This window comes from Bombyx mandarina, chromosome 21 (assembly GCF_030267445.1).
Source record: "Bombyx mandarina strain Sakado chromosome 21, ASM3026744v2".
Classification (NCBI taxonomy): Eukaryota; Metazoa; Arthropoda; class Insecta; order Lepidoptera; family Bombycidae; genus Bombyx; species Bombyx mandarina.
The window spans coordinates 4,739,669-4,762,173 of NC_143227.1; the positions used below are offsets into that span (position 1 = coordinate 4,739,669).

Below are 22,505 nucleotides of genomic sequence, written 5' to 3' on the forward strand. Positions count from 1 at the left end.
ACGCACACACGCATGCATACTATTTATTGTCAAACTTTTGTTCTTGACGTCTGTTGTCAAATTGAGAATAGATTAAATATTGTTTGTCTTTGCTAATATTTTTTATAGTGTAGCCTTGGCGAAATTTGTGATTATAGAAGTATAAAATACAATCATAATAGTGTACAAACTTACAATTCCAATTAATTATAGTCGAATTTCGACTACTGCGGGACCTCTAGTATATTATATTGTTTCTAGTTCAATCGACCTTTCTCTGAGTGGCTGCGTCGGCTGGTTAGGGCACGTCGGGGTCTGTCACAGTCAAGTTCACGGCCTCCCAGGCTTACGTTCCGCAACATTTCCTCGTTCTGTTTCGTCAATCTTTAGTTATATTCGGTTCGTTTGGGATACAAATAATCTTCAATTATAACCCTACCTACCGTTGCAAACCGTGTCTGTTCATGTTTATATCGATAGTTTGTTCACATGAATTGTAACTTTATTATATTTCAAACTAGCTGACCCGACGAACTTTATTCCGCCTTGAGGCAATAAATGAGCAAACTTTTGATTTTATCAAGGTCAATTTTTTATTTGGTTTTTTTTTTAATGTATATTAAAAAAGCAATATTTTAATGATTCTTTATTGGCCATGTATTTGAGTTGTTATTATTATTGTATTTTCTTGTTCTTCTTCAGTCCTTTCACTCGCAATGTTTCGAATCCTAGTTGCATTACAGCTTCGTCGGGAAAGATTTGATCGTGTTGGTCGCGGCACGGCTTTCTTAATGATTGCCTATCTCGGCCCAATAAGCTAATAGAAACTCGAAACAAACACATCAGCCGGTCAACTTCAAAATTCTACTTTAATTAACCATAGACTACATTACGTTTCGCTGTCAGTTGCATTTTGTTATTCCATATCAGTTGCGTTTTGTTATACCACGTTTTATGTCACGTCCCACGGGAACGTGATAAAAAGTATCCTATGTCCTTCTCCTGGTTCAAAGCTACCTCCCCACCAATTTTCAGCCAAATCAGTTCAGCCGTTCTTGAGTTATAAACAGTGTAACTAACACGACTTTCTTTTATATATATAGATTATTAACGTGAAAGTGTGTTTGTTTGTCATTCTTCCACGTCAAAACGAAACAATGGATAAAGATGATTTTTTAGGTTAGGAGAGTAATATTTAGGCTAGCTTTTTATCTGGAAAAAAACGTCTCGTATTCACGCAAAACTACATCGAGACTTTTCCTTGAGCAAGCCATCAAAGCCACGGGTAACTGCTAGGAGACTATAATGACAAGTTTCGATGAAAACTAGTCTGGTTTTATTTGAAACTAACTAAACTCTAATATACTAAGAAAGTATATATTTGTTTACGTAAGTAGGTATATACTTTTGAGCTTAACTAAAATAATAATAACAAGCAACGGTTCTTTCTATTTTCGATCCATTCGAATTCGAGATATTTTGTCTTGATACACTTACATCATTATGAAACGTTTCACCGAGTATTGTTCTCGTCATTTGGTGCGAGGTCATCGACCAATGCTCATGAACTAGCTAACCAACCGTCTAATAGCTTATATGATATTAGACGCGAATAGTTCTTAAGTAGTCATTCGAGATTTGCAAAAAAATAAACTTCGAATAAGTTTATTGTTCGAGCAAATATTGTGTTCAAGTATTTGTTTTTCGTTTTATTTAATAACTAGCTGACCCGGCAGACTTCGTAGTGCCTCAATCGAAAAATAAAAGACCTAAATTTTTGTATAAAATAAACTTAAAACAAACAAAAGGATCCGTCCGACGAGGGACACATCAAAGGAAAAACAAAATTGTTATTTTTATTTAATTCCGAGCATTTTAATATTTATCTACCTTTTAAACCTTCTCTGGACTTCCACAAATAATCCAAGATCAAAATTAGCCAAATCGGTCCAGCCGTTCTCGAGTTTTAGCGAGACTAACGAACGGCAATTCATTTTTATATATTTAAATAAATAATTCAAGAATAATATATCTATAGTGTTGTTTTACAAATAACTAATAATAAAACTTTATGAGTTACTGAGTATGATCGTCGTAAAAGTGCAACGTTAATAAAATGTCTCGATCTATCGATCTTGTTATAAGATTGTAATCACAATAATTGATACTTCAATTACATTGTGCTCGGTCAGTATTGAATTAGTGCGAGTCAATAATAATGAATACCGTTACGCCGCCAAGCATTTCAAACAGTTTAATGGAGAGGAATCAAATGGGACTATTAAAAAAATCAATCCGGTAAAAAAAACTGTTTACATCATTTTCGGTGAGAGCAATCTCTTTACTTTTCACACGAACTTGTAGATAATAAGCACGTATTAACGACGTGTACGGATTTCAAAAGATGCGAAACACTTTACCACTTGTATATAGATAGATATTTTGAAGTCGTCATGGCCTAAAGGATAAGACTTCCGTTGCATTCGTATGTAGCGATGCACCGGTGTTCGAATCCCGCAGGCGGGTACCAATTTTTCTAATGGAATACGTACTTGACAAATGTTCACGATTGACTTCCACGGAATAACATCGTGTAATAAAAATTAAACCCGCAAAATTATAATTTGCGTTATTACTGGTGGTAGGACCTCTTGTGAGTCCGCGCGGGTAGGTACCACCACCCCGCCTATTTCTGCCATAAAGCAGTATAATGCGTTTCGGTTTAAAGGGTGGGGCCGACGTTGTAACTATACTGCTGAGACCTTAGAACTTATATCTCAAGGTGGCGCATTTACGTTGTAGATGTCTATGGGCTCCAGTAACCACTTAGCACCAGGTGGGCTGTGAGCTCGTCCTCACATCTAAGCAATAAATAAATAAAAGATAGAGATATGTTTTCAGAATTTGTCCTGTACTTATCTCGCGTGGTAAGTCAATAAAATGTAATAGTCGCAATAGATATTGTTCGGTAAATTTTATGTTTGTTTAGCGTTAGTTGTCAGATATAAATCTACGTAGATCACGAGGTCGTTAATATGATATTCGTGTCGGCGCCGTGTCTCAGATATGTACTGTTATCCCATTGTCGATCCGAATGCTCGGAGCTTTCATATTTGTCGGTACAAGCATTGTGTTATTTATTCGTGCACATACCCGAGATCTGTACCTGGTATTTTATTGGGATTAGTACGAAGTCGTAACTTATATTATATTTTTGTTGTTTGTTTGTTGTCGTAATGTTAGTATTACACTTCGCGTATTATACGATACTAGCGACCCGCCCTCGCTTCGCTTCAGAAACTGTAATTTATTATTGATCTCTCAACTATTTAATGGATGTTATTATACATATAAACCTTCCTCTTCAATCACTCGATCTATTTAAAAAAACCGCACCAAAATCCGTTGCGTAGTTTTAAAGATTTAAGCATACATAGGGACAGACAGATATAGGGACAGAGAAAGCGACTTTGTTTTATACTATGTAGTGATACATATTTTATTTCGAACGAAACGAACGTAATGCTTGAAAACTTAATCAATGGTTGAGCAACAAGTGGAGTCGCAGCATAAAATGTAATTTATTGTTAAAAAAAAGCTATAAAGAAAATGTCTGTCGGCCTTATTCGTAGTGAGTTATCGTAGCTCTACGAGGCATTATCGGAGCTTTAAAAAGTAAAAATTCCCGAATTATTTATCAAATGAATAACTTTCTTCCGAAGTCTTATAATGACTACATAGTATAAAACAAAGTCGCTTTCTTTGTCCCTATATCCCTATGTATGCTTAAATCTTTAAAACTACGCAACGGATTTTGATGCGTTTTTTTTAATAGATAGAGTGATTGAAGAGGAAGGTTTATATGTGTATAATAACATTCATTAAATAGTGGAAAAATCAATAATAAATTACAGTTTCCGAAGCGAAGCGAGGGCGGGTCGTTAGTAAGTTTATAAAGTTTCGATAACTCGTGAAAAAATCAATTCAAAAACAGCTACGTACGTAAATAAAATTGAGTCACTCAACCAAGAGAATAAAAAGCTTATATAGGTAATTAGTTTTATATTAAATAATAAATGCGTAGTATCCAAGCGTTATAGCTTATGGTTACCTGGGGTCGGCGGCTTCCGCTGTATTTGATATGCTAGCTGTGATAAGACTGGCGACCACGCGACACTTGCTTCAACCCCTTGTATAAGGGTTGCTCGCCCTTCCGCCTATTGATTAGCACCCTTGGAACAATCAACTTAGTGAAAACAACACACCCGTCACTAGTTATTCACTACGTGTTCTTTATTAATTACGATACTGGTTTGTTGTAACGAAAAATAAATTTCTGTAATAAGATTTTATACCTGAAAATTGAGTTTTTGATTCGTTTTTACGCCTAAGTCGAGAAATGTTTACGATTAACAAGCCATGATATACAAGAAAACAGCTTAAATGCGTCTGACGTTCATGTCAGTTCAAGGATTCAAGGAACTTCAATACTTCTTTAAAAATTGGCATCTTATCCGTACGTGTCTATTCTCGAATAGGCAACTTAGTACAACTGTTACGCTTGGAACTCTGGGTCCCGGGTAACCATGAATTAATTAGTCATATTGTAATGAGTTATTTGAAGTCATGTGACCTAAACATTAATACGTCTGGTGTAATCGTATCGACCGATGCGAAAAGGCTAGTGTTGGAATCCTAGCCCCATGTTCACGTATGACTATCAAGACATGGAATAAAAATCAAACATGCCAAAAATAAAATTTGGTTAATTGGTTAATTGGAAGCCCGCGATAATAGTTGTGCCTTTCATCCGCGACACAGTCTAATAACTGTAGTACCCGAACTCATGATCGCTTCGCAATCCCGATCATAGCACTCATTCGTATAGACAATTGAATTGAACCTAGACATAATGTCTCAGAAATTGTTGGCGGTATTTACATGATGCAGTCTATGGATCCTGTTAACAATTTAAGACCGGATTGGCCGTGAGCTCGTATTTAATCCCACTCGAACAACTCGAGATAGTAAATCATATTGTACATCGCTGTTAATGTGTATGTGTTTTTTTAATTTGTTTTTATTGCCCTAGTAGGCAGACGAGCGTACTGCCCACCTGTTGGTGAGTGATTACCGTCGCCCATGGTCTTCAGCAAAGTCAGGGCCAGAGCCGAGCTGCTGCGTACCGTTAAAATGAATGTGAAATCGCGACGTCCAGGATATTTTATTATCAAACATGTGGCGTTAGATAAATTATTTATAAGTTCTATTTGTAATTCAAGAACGCGCATAGGTGTCTGCCTAATTTATGTCTAGTTTTCAGTGTCTATATCAAACATTGTAACCTTGAAAGGTGATAATAGAATTTCAAACTAATTGTTTCAGTAGTTAGTATAAATGGCGGTTAACGTGTTTTCATGTTAATTACATTAAGAAATTTATGCTTCATTGCTTCCTTACTCTACAATTATTAAATGCTTTTTTTATCTATATATTAATACGTGAAGCAAAAACTTTGTATCCCTTTTTACGAAAACTGCGCGGACGGAGGAGTATGAAATTTTCCACACTTATAAAGATTGTAGTGAAGAAGTGCACAATGCTAATATTTTTTAAAATAATGCATAAAAGATACAATAAATCAATAAAGAAAACGTTACACACACTACATACCATGTATTTGACGCACACACGCATGCATACTATTTATTGTCAAACTTTTGTTTTTGACGTATGTGGTCAAATTGAGAATAGATTAAATATTGTTTGTCTTTATTAATATTTTTTATAGTGTAGCCTAGGCGAAATATGTGATTATAGAAGTATAAAATACAATCATAATAGTGTACAAACTTACAATTCCAATTAATTCTAGTCGAATTTCGACTACTGCGGGACCTCTAGGTTATTAAATTGTCTGTAGTTTTTAAAACACTTGAACTCACACAGCTTTCATATTTTAGAATGTCATAAAATTGTATAAAGTCAAACCGACATGTACAAAATCGATCGTGACACGTAACACATAAAACACTTGTGCCAACTTAATGTATCTATATATCTATTTGCTCACGAAATATGCCTGTAATAAACGTGATTGAAGAAATCACTATAGTTCATTATGAACAGTGAGAGGCGTACGTTGGTCGTACGGTACCGTATTTGTCAGATCAAATAGCACTGTTAATTCTTTGCTTTCTCCGTACTTTATAAAGTCGTGAGATGAACATTTATAATTGCAAATGTCTTAGAACTGAAAATAAAATATGAAATGTTGCTAAGGTCACATGCACTAGTATTAAACTATTGAAAACAAAGCAAAATAAATGTAATTCAAAGCGGTCGTTATGTTGTTTTTGGAGTAAGGTACCTTTTTTTTATTGCTTTGATGGATGGACGAGCTCACAGCCCACCTGGTGGTTAAGTGGTTACTGGAGCCCATAGACGTCTACAATGTAAATGCGCCAACCACCCCGAGATATAAGTTCTAAGGTCTCGAGTATAGTTACAACGGCTGCCCCCACCCTTCAAACCGAAACGCATTATTGCTTCACGGCAGAAATAGACAAGGTGGTACCCACCCGCGCGGACTCACAAGAGGTTCTATCACCAGTAATTACGCAAATTATAAATTGTAACGTATAGAGATGGGAACTTGATTTGTAAAATACTATTTCGGTTCTGTATAAACATCCTTTGTTAGTGTCGTTAAAGCATCGATTTGATATTGGCTGGTGCAATATCCTTGTATTGCGGTCAGCCGACTTAGTTTTCTGGTGTTGCGACATAACTGTCGGTAGTGCTGTACCTAATAATCAATCTCGGAGTCGCCGCTAATGGCTCCTCGGCATCTTAATGTTTTTGTGTCAATTATTGTGCTACACTCGCTTCGTTACGGATCGATGTTTCCTTCTATTTTTAAATGGTTTTATTCTGAATGCGGTTCAGTTATTTTTGGGAGTCACAGTCTGAATTTCGTGTCAAAAGTATTAACTTTGTTATAGCTTTATCTTTGCGTTTTAAAAGTTTAGAGTTAAATTATCTTAATTATATTGTTACAGTTTACATCTCCGGTTGTGGAAAGCACTGCGTGTGTTAGCAGTTCTTCATCCTCAAGTTCCTCTTCATCATCATCATCTTCCTCTTCGTCTTCTTCTTCATCAGATTCGGACTCCGCTGAAGTCGGGGCCGGGGCCGTCAATGGTCCGCCTAATGATACCAGTGCAGAGCTCGCCGCAGATTGCCAATTGCAGGTACGGCTAAAATCAAAACAGTTTAGTTTGTTAGACTCTTTTTTTTTTAATTTTAAAACCTATTGAGGTGTGAAAGGCTATTGGCGAATTTTTTACAACTTTACAGGAGAGCCTTATAAAGCTTAGGAAAAAAATCACAACAAGAAACTTCTTCAGCTATTTGAATGGGGTAAACTTAATTGAAGTTCAATTAAAAACATCGAATTGTTGATACGAATACCAAACAAAACAGACCTTTAATTACAAAGATAAATGTTTTGTGCTAAGCGTAATAACGCTTAAACCAAATAGCCTTTCACCCCTCGAATATGTGTTCAGTTTGGCGATTTAATGTCTGGATTTTTATAGCATCCTATATGTAAGTATGAAATTATATTTTAGGTCATCGACGATGCAGATCTTGCGGAGCTTTTTCCAGAACAAACATCGAGCGCGCCGGCGCAACAGCCTAATTTCGCGACGTTTCCCGTTTCGAGTTCGCCGCGAGACAACGATGACAAGTCCATGGCGGACAACGGTAATTTATCGCAAATGCTCTGTTCGAATATTCTAGATTTTGAATGACTTTAACGGATTGCCGATGTTGCAGGTGACGGATCGGGAAGTGAAATGGAAATTACCCCTCAGCTAGTAACGGCCGCAATTCAAAGAGCAACGGCCGATTCATCGGGTTCGGAAAACGAGTGTTCAAATTCGGAAACGGGAAATCAAAATACGACCCATTACGCTTCTAGTCTGCTGCAACAGTTCGTTGCACAGACGCAGCTTTTGAGTAGTACAGTTCCCTTAGCGACTATTAATTCATCTGGTTCTTCGTCTTTATCGCAGCTGCCCCTTAGCAATACTCCTATTGACGGGGTCGGTGCTATTAGCGATTGCGTACTCGGGCAAATAAATAATCTACCTGAAATACCGCCGATCGCTCCGAACTTCTTGAATACATCGCAACATTTGAGTCCACAACAAAACGAAGAACTCAACCAAATAAATAAGGATCTTGAAGAGATGTCTTCGGTCACTGACTCGGTTACGATGTCAATACCTAATCCGCCGAGCATTGAAGATTGTGTAGAGGATAATAATGACTTCATGAATCTTGATATCGTGCACGGGAATTCGGAGATCGGGAGTGCCAGTGATTTACTCAAAAACTCCCCTCTGACGGTCGGAAATGCAGATATGAATTCGATTAATCAAATAGATTCTCACAGATTAGATACAATAAGCACAAATTCTATTGAATCTCAGGAAGATATTAAAAATGTTATGGTCGAATCGAGACGAAAACGAGGCAGGCCTAGAAAAGTAAAAAAGCCGGAGGATTATAGAAGTAAAGGCACAGAATCTCAGAGCGAAGACAAGTCTGTTGTGAACGTCATGAACTATCATAATAACAACGAGCCCCCTAATGTGTCGCCAGATTCGGGGATATTATCTAATCACAATTCACCGACACATTCTCCCTTAAGACGGCACGATGTAGACGAGACACATAATAGATTAAGTCGAAGGTCAACTCAGAAAGAAAACAGCTCGAGAGAAACCAGAACAATGCGCTCGAAGTCAAGGAACAGAAGCCGACAACACAGATCTGATTCTAGCGACAGTGAATATCAAAAGAAGAGAATCGAAAATGAAATCAAACAGATCAAAACCGAAGCACCATCACCGGTTCCGCTGAAACAAGAGCAGAATAAATATGAGAAGAGCAGGAGGAACGAGCATAAGCTAGACATTGCTGCTTTAGATAGAATGTTGTATGCTACCGACAGAGTATTATACCCGCCTAGAAAGAAAGTTGGACGTAAAACACAAAGTAAAACTAAGTCTGCAACTGTGAAAAATGCACCTAAAACGCTCAAAGATAAGAACCAATATGATTCCGCCGAAACCGACGAAGACACTATCCCATCGAACAGATCTGTGCTATCCAGTGTGTACGCGAAACGTAAAGAATTAAATAGTAAATTGGGTAATTTACCAAAAAAGACCAACAAGCCCTTCAATAACTCGTGGAGGAGTAATCAAAGTGAAAACGAAGCGGCCGCCGATGATATGCTCGACCCGACCTGGAGGCAAATAGATTTGAATCCAAAATATAAAGACATTCTGTCCGGATACAAAAGCGATCACGAATTCAAACCGTACAAAAGCTGTAGCCGTCTCATAGAGTCGGGTTACAAAAGTGATTTTGGCTGCAGATCCGGTTATAAAAGTGATTATTATCGTTCGGGTTACAAAAGCGATCACAAATCCGGCTATAAAAGTGACAAATCCGGTTACAAAACCGATTACAGTGTTCGGAGCATACGTCGGCGCACGAGGAAACTGAAGAAAACGCGTTCGGTCAGAGATAGGTCCTATTACAAGAATCAAAAACACTTCGTATCGGACCAAGAGATTCAGGTACTGACGAACAAAACGTTCAACAGTTTGACTTTAGGGCACAGCTCCAGCGACTCCGAATGTGAAAATTATTTACGAAAGCCAAGCGCTAGTCCCAAGTATGTCAGTGTTTGCACGAAGTACCCGATGGACTTCAATGACTTCAGTTACGCAAAAGCAAATCAAAAGCCTTTGTTGCGATTAAATCCTACAGACCCTTTCGCTCCGGGCCCCGTTTTCAGCGGCCTACAGCGTCCAGTGACTGTTTATAATATATTTAAAGCAAACCATAACAATAACAATACGTTGCCGAAATCGCCCAGCAAATCCAGCTACATAGGAAGACCATTACCCTCATTAAAACCAACGTTTACGCATAAATTTGGAGCGTCACCAATAGCTCACACGAAATTGGTAGGTGCGAAAAAGGAAAGCGACACAAAATGTTTTCCCCGCACTCTATCGCCCAAAAGCCGAAAACAAGTAAAGAACGGAAATGTTGCGTTCACTAGTCCTTCAAAAAAAGAAATCAGTCTTAAGCCGGTGCCTAATATTTTCGAGAAAGCAAAAAATAGTTACGTTCCAAATAAATCGTTGTCTAGAAATGTTTTCCTAAATTTTCGAAAGCCTCAAATCAAACCGTGTTTCCATACGAAGAAGCATAGAAGAACTGTTGTCTTGGCTCCACCTAAAATCAACCTAAAGCCCGCAGAAAGGCCATCTCGCATTACCATAAAAACGGAAAACAAACATCACAGACATAGGAGTAAAAGGAGACATCGCTCTAGATCAGTATCTAAATGTCGAGATTCATATTCTAAAGGTACAGATTCAATTGATCAAAAATTTAGTCACGACATAGATACTCTGACCACAAACTTCATAAAATTATGTCAAGTTGCGCCCCAATTGATTGCTAACGTTTCACAAAATTCGCCTAAAATAGTTGAAAAGCAAACTACAGAGCAACAACCGCCTAGTAAAGTTGTCAAACGTGGTTCGAAAAAACGTAAAACAGTAGACAACCAAGAAGCGACCACGCCGACTTCAAAAAGACGACACAAAAAACAACTCGCAGATTCACAAAACAAGGGAAGCAAAGATGCAAACGAACATAAGCTTCCACTTAAAAAGCGACACTATCATATTAATTCTTCCACAAATAATCCGTTGAGCTTAAGTTTAGTGACAACGGAATTTGACGAGAATTCCAAAAATGTAACCAGTCCTGAAAAGTTTCTATGTACAGAAATGAATTGTATGGGTGAAGAATCAACCAATGTTTCTGACGAAACATCCAAGACAAAACACCAGAATGATAAAAATAAAAATGCAAAACATTCTTCTCAAATATCAACACTGCAGGAATCGAAGAATCAAACCGCAGACAATACTTCTAAAGCAGCCAAAGATTTCTCAGCAGAAAACACTATGGATGACACTCTCTCTACTCCTCCTAAAAGTCAAAATATAGATACTTTGAATGCAGTAGACGATGAACCGTCATTAAAGAAAACAAATACTGAACAATCTGAACTATCAAAAAAGATTGTTGAAACTTCAGAAAAACTTAAAGCTGTGCATAAAATGGTTAACGATTTGGAGAAAACACTACCAAAAACCAGAGAGGTTGAGAGCAAATTGGAGTCAAAAATGGAACAAAAGATGTCATCACCTAGATCGGAAACAAAGTCATCACCTATGAGGCACAGCGCGCCTATAGTAACTCCTAAAAAAAGACATAGACTCGAAGCAGACAAGGCAGCTTCACAATCTTGTTTAGATCAAGTAGTTCAGTCGTTGTCCAAGAAATTGGGTGATGATAAACTTTCAAGTGTGAAAGAAAATAAGGAAACAAATGAAAATTCAAAAGACGAAGTTAAAGAACCAGAAAAACAAGAAAATGTCCAAATGGAGACCGATAAGCAGATGTCGAATAATGTAGATCCATTAAAAAGCATGTCAGCACGTACCCTTTACAAAAGCTCAATACCACCAGCGCAAAAATCTGAAATAATGACAAGGAAAAAGAACAGACTCGAAGGATTGACAAGCAATCTAGTTTCAAAAATAAATCCCAGTGCAGCAACAAAAGTATTAGACACACTATTAAACAACAACATTCGTAAATCAATAGAATCTCGAATATTAGAAAAAGAGAAAAACTGCGGCGACAGCGTAAATAAAGGAAGTGAAGAAAAATTGAAATCTAAAGATGTAACCCAGTGCAGCACCAGAGCAACGGTCATTAAGTCACCGGTTTCCAAAGGCAAGATATTGGAAACGAAAAAATCGAAGACTACAGAAATTATAGAACATTGCGTTGTAGTCAATGAAGATAAACCGACTGGCATATTTGAACCGTCTATAGATATAGAGGATCAGATACCTAAATCCTCAATTTGCGTGACCAGTATCTTAGAAGACGCCAATAAAAATAAACTAAATGTAAAAAACGACGAAGCCAAAATAACGAGTACGGTGTCAATACCCATCGACGCCGAACCTGATATACCATTGGCTTTGATTTCAGAAAACCCAGATCCAATCATAAGACCTAAACGAGGCGAGTCGATAGCGGCAGTCCTCTCAGATAAGATTCAGGAAACCGCTGGTGGACACAATCTAAGGCACTCTAAACGAAACCTGAGTGTAGATAATGAAGATAATGAAAATAAGAAGAAAAAGAAAACTAACAATATTTTAAGAGAAAGCAAATTAGTCTTACCGACAAAGTTACTAGTTCCCAAAATCCAAGCTGAACGATTACCGATCCTAGAAACGGCTAAGAACGTTGCGGAAATTTCAAAGGTTGCTGAAGTTAACGAAGGCAGTGATAGCAAAACCGCAGTAGAAGCATCCAAAAAGAAAACGAGACGGCGAAAAGCAATTAACAGGACGGGTTTCCCAAATATTAAGAAGAAAAAGAAGAAAATAGATCCATCGGCAAATGTAAGCGTAGTTTCCGATAGTCAACTCACATCTGACACGGATAATAATTCTGCTTTTGAAAGAGTACCTAAAGACGGTGAAGCGATGAGTAGTTTCTTGGAAAGGACCTCATCTAAAAAACCAGAGCTAAAGGTTGTTTTGAATAAAGAAGATTGTCCTAAACAAGGCCGCCTCACCGTTGTTGCGCTTGAGAAATTACAGGGTAAGGAACTGACTAGAGATAATAATAACAAGACCAACAAACCTGAGACTGTGCCTCACGAGAAGAAAAACACAAACTCCTCTATTTTGAGGGCGCCAGCTCTTCAATTGAAGCAAAACAAAAATGAAAAAGAAATAAAAAATCACATCAACAAGTGGGAGGTTCTGAGCGAAACTGACAGTATTAGGTCTCTGGCCAGTTCTCTAAGCAACGATCCTGAGGACAGCATACCCTTGAGTCTACTAAACTTAAAATCTGGTCGTTCTACATGCCGGTTGGATAACTTAGAAAGACTAAAACGCAAGACCAGAGCCATGTCGCCATCACACGAGATTGAGGAGATATTCTCTAAAAGAAAAGTTGTAGAGAAAACATCTAAAATTGCTCTGAGGCCGAAATCGAGTTTGGCAGTTTTGTGTCCCAGTGAAAGGAGGCTCACGAGAAGCGCAGATAACTCTAACGAAGATGTCAAATGTAAGACGAGGCGAGTAGAAAATAATAAAATGGTCGTTGAAATAGCGAAGGCGGTGACGCCCGTTGGGATCTGCACTAGAAGGAAATCGAGGTCCTGTCAAATGAGCAAAAGGGTCGACGCGCAGTCCAGTTCAAGAGAGAGTTCCCTCGACACTATAAGCAGCCGCAGGTACAAGTCGCGGGAACCGTCCATGGACACGCTCCGAGACCACGACGAGAACGATCCGCTACCGCTAAATGAAAAGGAGATCGATTTTGAGAAGAGCATTGATGTTCTCTCGAAAAGTATTATTTGCAAAAAACGCGTGGCCTCATCTCGCGACGACAGTCCGGCAAGTAGCGTTGAAAACAGGGATAAGCCAATAGTATCGAAGCGAAACCCGCGGCTTCGAAAGAAGTTCCTGGCGGCGGGACTGTTCTCCGATTATTATAAGGAAGAGTACGTATCAAATTTGGATATGAAGATATTTGTGCTCCAAAAAATTCTGGGTACATAATTAATTTAATTATCACTTTTCAGTTCAAAACCTGAAGGCAAAGCCAAGAATTCGGTGACGCACACAGACTACCCGCCAGGGTTGCTGGCTCCGCCTCCGTACTGCGAGCGCTGGGTGCGGCGCAGGCAGCAACACTTCATGCTGCCCTACGACATCTGGTGGCAACAACATTACAACCAGCCGGTGCCCTCATGGAACTACAAAAAGATTCGGACAAGTGAGGATATTACTTTTGATGTAAAACAAATATATAACCGCACGTAAAATCGAATGCGTGGCGTGGTGACGGGTTGTCATACGCAAACGTCTGCTTAGACGTTCGCGTGAGCAACGTCTTACAACGTCATGTTTTTAAAATTATGAAATGGCGTAACGTCATATTATGACGGCCTCTACATGATCATATTTATTTTGTCGGAACTTCTTTGGGCGTCTTTTTTATGGCCAAATTCCTATGGCGCTTCTACTTAGCGCCGCAACACTTTCGATTTTCAAAGCCTACACCGCTGCGTTCCCTAAAAAAAAATCATCGTAAGATGTACGTACTAGAGCGGGTTGTTTTTAGACGTTCCTAAACTTCGTATGGGAAAAAGGTGTGCCACAGTAGCAATATTCAGAAATGAGGTTGCTCACGCGAACGTGTCGCGTGAGCAACTTAATATCAATATTTTATATTTCATTATGCCACAAATGTCGTATACTAGCCTTTTACGCATCTATTTATATCTGTACAAAGTAATATCAATGTTTCATATCTGCCAATCTTCCTGCCATTATTCCTGCCAAAGCTCACTACATACATACTTACATACTTTTTGTATATAAATTGAATAGTTCTATCTCTGTGATCCTTATAAACTGTGTACATACATTTAATTAAACAAATTGCAATATCCTCGCCCAGACGTGTACTACGACGTGAAGCCGTCGGCCGAGGAGTGCGAGAGCGTGGCGTGCAACTGCGCCCCGCAGTCCGGCTGCAACGAGGACTGTATCAACAGACTTGTTTATTCCGAATGTTCTCCTCAGCTGTGCCCTTGTGTGTGAGTTGATTCTTTCTATATTATTTCGTTTTGATACTCGCCTTAATAGCATAAGAAATGTAATGTTTTCATTTAGAATTTCTGATATTTTTTTTATTGCTTAAATGGGTGGACGAGCTCACACCCCATCTGGTGTTAAGTGGTTACTGGAGCCCATAGACATCTACAACGTAAATGCGCCACCCACCTTGAGATATGAGTGCTAAGGTCGCGGTATAGTTACAACGGCTGCCCCACCCTTCAAACCGATACGCATTACTGCTTCACGGCAGAAATAGGTGGTACTTACCCGTGCGGACCCACAAGAGGTCCTACCACCAGTGAGCATTCATTCATTATTCATTCTTAGCAGTATAAGGGTTGTTCTCTCATCAGTAATGAGAATGATTCCTGTTTTTTTTTATAGTCATCAATATGTTTGTTAATTATTGTCATTATGTTTGAAATCTGCAGAGATAAATGTAAGAATCAAAGGATACAACGTCACGAGTGGGCGTCCGGCTTGGAGAAATTCATGACCGAGAACAAAGGTTGGGGCGTGCGCACCAAGCATAAGATCACGTCGGGCGACTTCATACTAGAATACGTCGGTGAGGTCGTCTCCGATAAAGAGTTTAAGGTGAGTTTGAAATATAAGCGGTATACGGCTTACAAAGCAACAAATATTCTAGGGATATTTTTTTCTAAGCTGATGGTCTAGAGCAGCTTTTCCCAAAGTAGGCGATAACACCCCCTTGTGGGCGCTGCAGGCCTAAAGGGGGGCGGTAAGACACCCAGAAAAAAGGGGCGTTGTGTAGAGGCTTGGGAGGCGATTTGTGATTTCATCTAGGATGACTCTTAGACACCGTATTAGCTATAGTGATTTTTAAGTAGGTTAAAAAAAGGGGGCACTAAAAAATAATTTATTCTCAAAGTGGGCAGAAGATAAAATAAGTTTGGGAGCCCCTGGTCTAGAGAGACCATGTCAGCGTCACCGGGCCAGTAGATGAGTTCACGGGGCTCAAACCTGACGATGTTGCTAACACGAATCCTAGCAAGAGCAGTGCTTTGCAGAATCTACCACCGGATCGGAAACGCGACCCACTGAGAAGATCCGGCGAGAAACTCAGTGGGCTGTGTCTGTGGGCTAATTTACTCGTCGAGCCCTTCGAGAACGATGACCGGGTTTGGCAGCGGCCCGGGTTTGGCAGCGGCCCGGGTTTGGCCGGGTTTGAATGGTATCTGTGCGTCATCAGGTTTGAGCCCCGTGAGCTCACCACTGGTTAAGGTGACGCTGATATAGCCTCTCAAGGATATCAGCTTAGGTAGGAAAAAAAATTAACTGTGTGGAAATGTCCAGGAGCGCATGGCGACGCGGTACGCGCGCGACACACACCACTACTGCCTGCACCTGGACGGCGGGCTCGTCATCGACGGCCACCGCATGGGCGGCGACGGCAGGTTCGTCAACCACTCCTGCCGACCCAACTGTGAAATGCAGAAGTGGACTTCTAATGGTGATTGACGGATTTTGTACTTTAATACTAATCATACGAACACTCACTGGTACCTATTTCTACTATAGCAGGAAGATAAATAAATAAATAAATATTTACTAACAATCACGCCACGTTAACTGGTCCCGTGATAAGTTCGTAAAGAACTTGTGTTACAGGTTCCAGATAACGGAAATAAATGTAAGATTTTTATTATACACATACATATATTTAATATACATCCATAACCCTGGAAAAGACATTTATAATTCGGGATTCGAACCCGCAACCCCCTTGTGTAGTGACCATGTCACGTACCACTACACCAGACGGCCGTGGTATACGACAAGTATTATGCAAAATAAACAAACCCAAACAAAAAAAAGTTTAATAATTGTAGATTAATTGGTAAGAAAAAGGCATGAAGTCAAATGTGCAATAACATTAAGATGACACGTGCATTTTCAATGCAAAAGTTCAACATGGTTTATTTGACCCGTTATAATATGTTTAGTGTTAAAAATTCTGGAGACGTTCGTCAATGTGTTGTTATAACGAATGATTTGATTGCAGGCACGTTTCGTATGGCCCTGTTTGCTCTGCGAGACATCGAGTCGGGCGAGGAATTGACTTATGATTACAACTTCTCGCTGTTCAATCCGGCAGTCGGTCAGGTATGAATAGTAATGAATACCCATCATAATAACATTCAAGAAAATACCGTCGAACAATTTTTTGTTCGTTGTTACACTAGTATTTTATTGTGTTGAGTTATATTAAAAAATTCACGCATTGGAGGCCCTGTAACTAATTTTTTTTAAGGGATTTTATAACCTGGTAACTAAGACCTTTAGGTCATGTCCTATTTTAATTTATATTCTTATATTTATGAAAAATGATAATGGTGTGAAATGAAATGAAGATGATTAATTTGAGACATTAATCAACTGGGATGAAACAAAATGAAATGAGATGAGATGATATGGGATGAAATATAAGGCTTTCCTGTGATATAGATAATAAAAAAAATTGTACAATTGTTGCCAGTTGAAAGTTCTTTAGTTTCTGGCATTGTTCGATATTTTGTTATTGATTTGTAGATTAGATATTGTTCGTCATTTCATATATTAAACGTAATTCACATTAATTGGGAGTCAGAGTACAAGTTTAAAAAAACGTTTTCAGCCTTGTAAATGTGATTCGGAAGATTGTCGCGGTGTGATTGGTGGAAAATCGCAGCGCATCACCAAACAGCCACTGAAGACCCAATCACGGACGCCGTCAAACGCGTCCAACCAATCGCTAGGCTCCAACGGAAACCAACCACGGGTAGGTCGACCGAGGAAAGCGGTCAAATGCAACAAGAAGTCTGAACAGCAGGCTGTTAGTACATGCGACATCAAGAACATGACCATACTGAAGTACCAACAGCACTTGAACAAACTGTGGCAGGAACCACAAATGAAACCTCTCACGGCGAAAGAGAGGAATCTGGTCAAGGAGCGACACTGTTTTCTATTTAGAAACTTGGAAACTGTAAGTAAACTTTAATGATCTACTCTAGGCCTAGTGCCTGATATATATACCCTTTAAAGTTCACATAACAACAGACAAATATTAAGCATTTGCCTCTAAATCATATCATTGAAAAGCGCATGCAAACTGCCAAACTTAATGTAAGGCGAATCAGCGAACGTAATCAGAAAAAACACAACTGAATAAAGTTTGTTCACAATTTTTGGTTTTCGATTATTATCTCTTTATGGCCAGTTATTGTGAAACTCTTCAGAATGTGCAATAAAATAAAATATAAACAACTAAAACATGTTTTCATGTAAGTTTAAAAAAATCGAAATCTCTCGTATGATTTGCCTCGAAAAACTTACAAATGGTGTAGTGATTAGATTTTTGGAAAAAAAAAAGTTAATAAAAAAAAAGTTAAATTTTCCGACAAAAATCTTCTTAGAGTATTGATAATTGCCGTTTGATTGATTAATATTAATTCTGTTCGCAGGTAAAACGCATGCGCGATCGTATGTCTCTCTCATTGCCGGCGTCTCCCCCCTCCCCGCCCCCTCCGCCGGCGACACCTTCGAACACGCAGGACGTAGTCATGGTGGATCCGCTGCTCCTCCCAGACACTATGAACCCGGAGGTCTTCATATCTCGGTTACAAATGCTGCGAGCTTCCAAAGACGATACCGTGAAACGACTCATCCGGATAGAAGATGACCCGGCACTGTCGCGCCGCGAGCGACTAACGAGTGTCTTTAAAGCCCTTCACAGAGCCATAGTTAGTTCTAAAGGTGAGTTCAAGTTAATAAGTCAGAACTTTTTTGAATAATAAAAAAAACATTTTTTAATAAAAAAAAACTATTAGTGTGAGAAAAAATATAAAACCTCTGATTGTTTGAGGGAATAATTAAAGAGCCATTATAAAAACCATTTCACTGTCTGCATACATAGGCTACAGTTTATTTTGATTAAAAATAGTTTTTAGTTCGAATGTAATGTAATGTAATCTGTCCGACCCATTATTCAAGTTGATGACTGTGTTTTGGCAGAAATGGCCCAGATGTTGATAATCTGGTATTTTTACTTTATTTGTTTTTCTTATTTTTACTAGTGGTAGGACCTCTTGTGAGTCCGCACTGGTAGATACCACCACCCTGCCATTTCGGCCGTGAAGCAGTAATGTGTTTCGGTTTGAACGGTGGGGCAGCCGTTGTAACTATACTTGAGACCTTAGATCTTATATCTCAAGTTGGTGGCGCATTTACGTTGTAGATGTCTATGGGCTCCAGTAACCACTTAACACTAGGTGGGCTGTGAGCTTGTCCACACATTTAATCAATAAAAAAAAATTTAGAGCTCGTCATCATTTGATGTTCACGTTGTGACGTTTAATAGTTGCGGTAATCACTAAAAATAATAATGCCAAGAAATTTGAATGATCTGCTTTCACAGACGAGAAGGACAAGCTGCTGTGCGCACCTCTACTCAAATCGAAGTCGGATCGCAAAGCTCAGGATTCTCACAACGGTCCCGATCTGGCCACCGTAGAGCAGAACATCGAGAGCGGACGATACGAAACGGTTGTTCAATTTGAGGCCGATGTGAACGCAGCTTTATCGGCGGTGATGCGGGAGCACGGACGAAATTCTAACCTGGGCAATATTGCTCTACAACTGAAAAAAGTAAGTAAAAACGATTTAATATATAATACAAACGTTTTGTATAAAAAAGTGTCGTGAATAGATATTATAAATATTTTAATGGCACGTGCAAAGGCGAACTTAACTCCTACTAGATGACTACTGACAAAATAAAAATAATGAATCCGATTAAGACTTCAATTTAAATTCTTATCATTTAATAATACACACAAGTTTATAAATAGCATACATTAATACTGGAAGTACATAATGTGTTGGATGAACCAGTAATTTTTTGCAACAATTTCAATGAAAAACCCAATTTGACATAAACTTTTAATAAATAGTGAATGTTTATTATTTACGACATTATTTACGATCGTAAGTATATTTTAAGTGGACTGCAAATACAATTTTTCGATTGAAATAAAATAGTTGGTATTTCTAAAATATTTTTGGAATACTTTAAAATCCATTGAATTTTAACTACGAATCAATTAATCTGCCTTCAGGTATACAATACTGCCAAAATGGATATCTCGGAGCATTTGTCTAAAATTCTCGGTCCTGACGAACCTCTGCCGCCTGGATTCTTACAGAAAACGAAGACGGGTACAGTTAATTTATTTAATCGTAAATAAGTTAGAACGAAGAAGTGTTTTAGCCATGCTGATAATATTATAGTGATGGATGTTAATCTCTGTATTTTAATAGTGCATGAAGTAACTTTGAAACTATCTAGTTCAACACGGTCAGGATTTCTTCTGACTGTGTCTGAAATTTATAACATTTTCCTATTTGAATCTGATCACGTTCCCAATATCGTGGACTAGGAGATTAATTGTAACAAACATACAGAGAGACAGATAAAAACAGTTTTTATTGTTTATTTTTATTGTTAAAAGATTTATTTATTTTAAAGGTACCCTATTTATTTATTTCGGTTATCGATATTTCGTAATTAGCTTTATTGCTTCCAATATGTTAAGCAAATCAGGAGATATTTTTCCATTAATTTTTGTTGGGCGATCTATAGCTATTATTTCCTATTTTCTGCTGTACATTCATCTTTTAAACCACCTAACCTCTAATATATATTATGACTAGTTGACCCGGCAGACTTCGTAATGCCTCAATTGATAAATAAGAGACCTCAACTTTTGTATAAAATAAACTTAAAACAAACAAAAGGAATCCGTCCGACGGGGGACACATCAAAGGAAAAACAAAATTGTTATTTTTATTTAATTCCGAGCATTTTCATATTTATCTACCTTTAAATCTTCTCTGGACTTCCACAAATAATTAAAGACCAAAATTAGCCACCATTTTTATATATATAGATATAGATTTAGAATTTTAATGTCAGGAAATAGTCGTAAACACTTGCTGTAATAAATTTGTATGGATATAATGTGTTAACCAATATTGTTAATGACAGAGGAGGTGATAATGTGCATCTGCGGTCTGCACGTGGAGGAGGGGCTCATGGTGCAGTGCGGCGCGGCGCGCTGCGGCGTGTGGCAGCACGCGCGCTGCATGCGGGTCACCGACACCGCGCAGCAACACTACTGCCATCTCTGCAAACCTAACAAGGTAACGTCACGGCGTGTGGCCTCGTCGATATGGATTATTATCTCGATTTAAAAAAAACACATTATAAAATAGTATTATAAATATAAAGCTAAATTAGACTACTGCCATTTTAGTTATGTCTGTAATTTTAGATCGTCAAAATTGAATGCAGCATTTATTTAAAGTTAACAGCTCGTGAACTTGAGTTCAATTTTAAGTCTAAAGAACAATGGCAGGAATGTATGGGACAATTGTACCACTATAAAGTTTCATGTCTTTTCATATAGTTTTATTTATTTGATAGATAATATCATTGTCGAATATAATTTTAATGATCAGATTTTTAGAACTTTGCAAACATAGGTATTGTGCTTTCATACGTAGTGAGTTTTTAACGAGAACGCAGAAATGTCATGTGGCGCTCTTAAATTATATTCAATATTTTAGTGTTTTGTGGTTATATTAAATGATTTTGTTAGCATCTTATGTAATGTTATGCAGAGAAAGTACTAAAATATAATGAATAAGATTTCACGGTGCGTCACGACTGTTTCCATGTTCTGCCAAAATTTTTTTTTGTCGATTCATCCGTTTGAACCGGCAAAGGATACACAGCCCATACAGCCAAGCCTTCCAATTATTTTTTAGCAAAAAGTCATTTTCGTTAAATCTATACTGCTGTAGAGATAATATTTGTCTGTCTGTACAGTATCGATTGCATTCCGTTTAATAAAGCAGTTTTTTCATTACACACGCCAAGTTTCACCAACTTATAATGCGTTTTGTTATCAATTATCAATGTTTAGTTGGTATCTTTTTTTCAAATACTTTTTTTTGTTTTTGCAGAGTTTTAAAAATATAATAAATACACGAAAACTTTTGGATTGTTACTCTTTATAAATCAGACAACTCCTATAAGGAAACAATAAAAAATAATAGTGGTACAAAAACTGCCGTTCATCTTTGGACCCTTCTCGTAGTCTGAGATACAATAATAACACTTTATCTAATGCTCAAATCACCAGGTTGATCGTGAAATACCTCTCGACGAATACACTGAAGATGGACACCAATTCTACTTAACTCTGATGAGGGGTGACCTCCAGGTCAGGCAAGGCGACACCGTCTACGTACTCCGAGATATTCCCATTGATGATAAACATCCTGACGTCAGCCAGAAGAACGGACTAGATAAGAACGAGTCTCCTAAAACTAAGAGAGTTGACAGAAAAAAACTCAAACACCCTGTTAAAGGAAAGGAGAAACTTGATGAATCAGCACAGGATAAGGTGTGTCTTCTTATAATTTTCAAAATGATATATTAGTATTCCTTTATAACTAAAAAAGGCCCTGCGGTTACATGCACATTAATTTTTTTATTCAGAAGGAGTAGTAAAACATTGCTCTTTTACTAGATAATCCTATTTCCTAATATGATAGACCCAAGTCTGTAAACTACGAGTCCCATAGAAATGGTTATACCATGTTGCTATACATATACGTTGCTGTTGTATA

At 38.1% G+C, this 22,505-nt stretch overlaps 1 protein-coding gene across 7 annotated transcripts in view; it reads left to right on the top strand.

The window, feature by feature from the left end:
• ash1 (histone-lysine N-methyltransferase ash1) overlaps positions 1–22,505 on the top strand; it is a 58,405-nt gene that overhangs the window by 29,111 nt on the left and 6,789 nt on the right. For 6 of the 7 annotated variants that reach the window (XM_089736523.1, XM_089736522.1, XM_089736525.1 and 3 more), the window contains 14 exons: positions 7,041–7,232; positions 7,614–7,749; positions 7,822–13,684; positions 13,766–13,959; positions 14,647–14,785; positions 15,239–15,404; positions 16,125–16,281; positions 16,834–16,934; positions 17,446–17,796; positions 18,275–18,566; positions 19,228–19,457; positions 19,928–20,027; positions 20,857–21,011; positions 22,016–22,279. In XM_089736523.1, coding sequence (XP_089592649.1) covers positions 7,041–7,232; positions 7,614–7,749; positions 7,822–13,684; positions 13,766–13,959; positions 14,647–14,785; positions 15,239–15,404; positions 16,125–16,281; positions 16,834–16,934; positions 17,446–17,796; positions 18,275–18,566; positions 19,228–19,457; positions 19,928–20,027; positions 20,857–21,011; positions 22,016–22,279 — 8,340 coding nt within the window. The remainder of the gene's footprint in view (positions 1–7,040; positions 7,233–7,613; positions 7,750–7,821; positions 13,685–13,765; positions 13,960–14,646; positions 14,786–15,238; positions 15,405–16,124; positions 16,282–16,833; positions 16,935–17,445; positions 17,797–18,274; positions 18,567–19,227; positions 19,458–19,927; positions 20,028–20,856; positions 21,012–22,015; positions 22,280–22,505) is intronic. The other variant, XM_089736526.1, reaches the window with a different exon arrangement.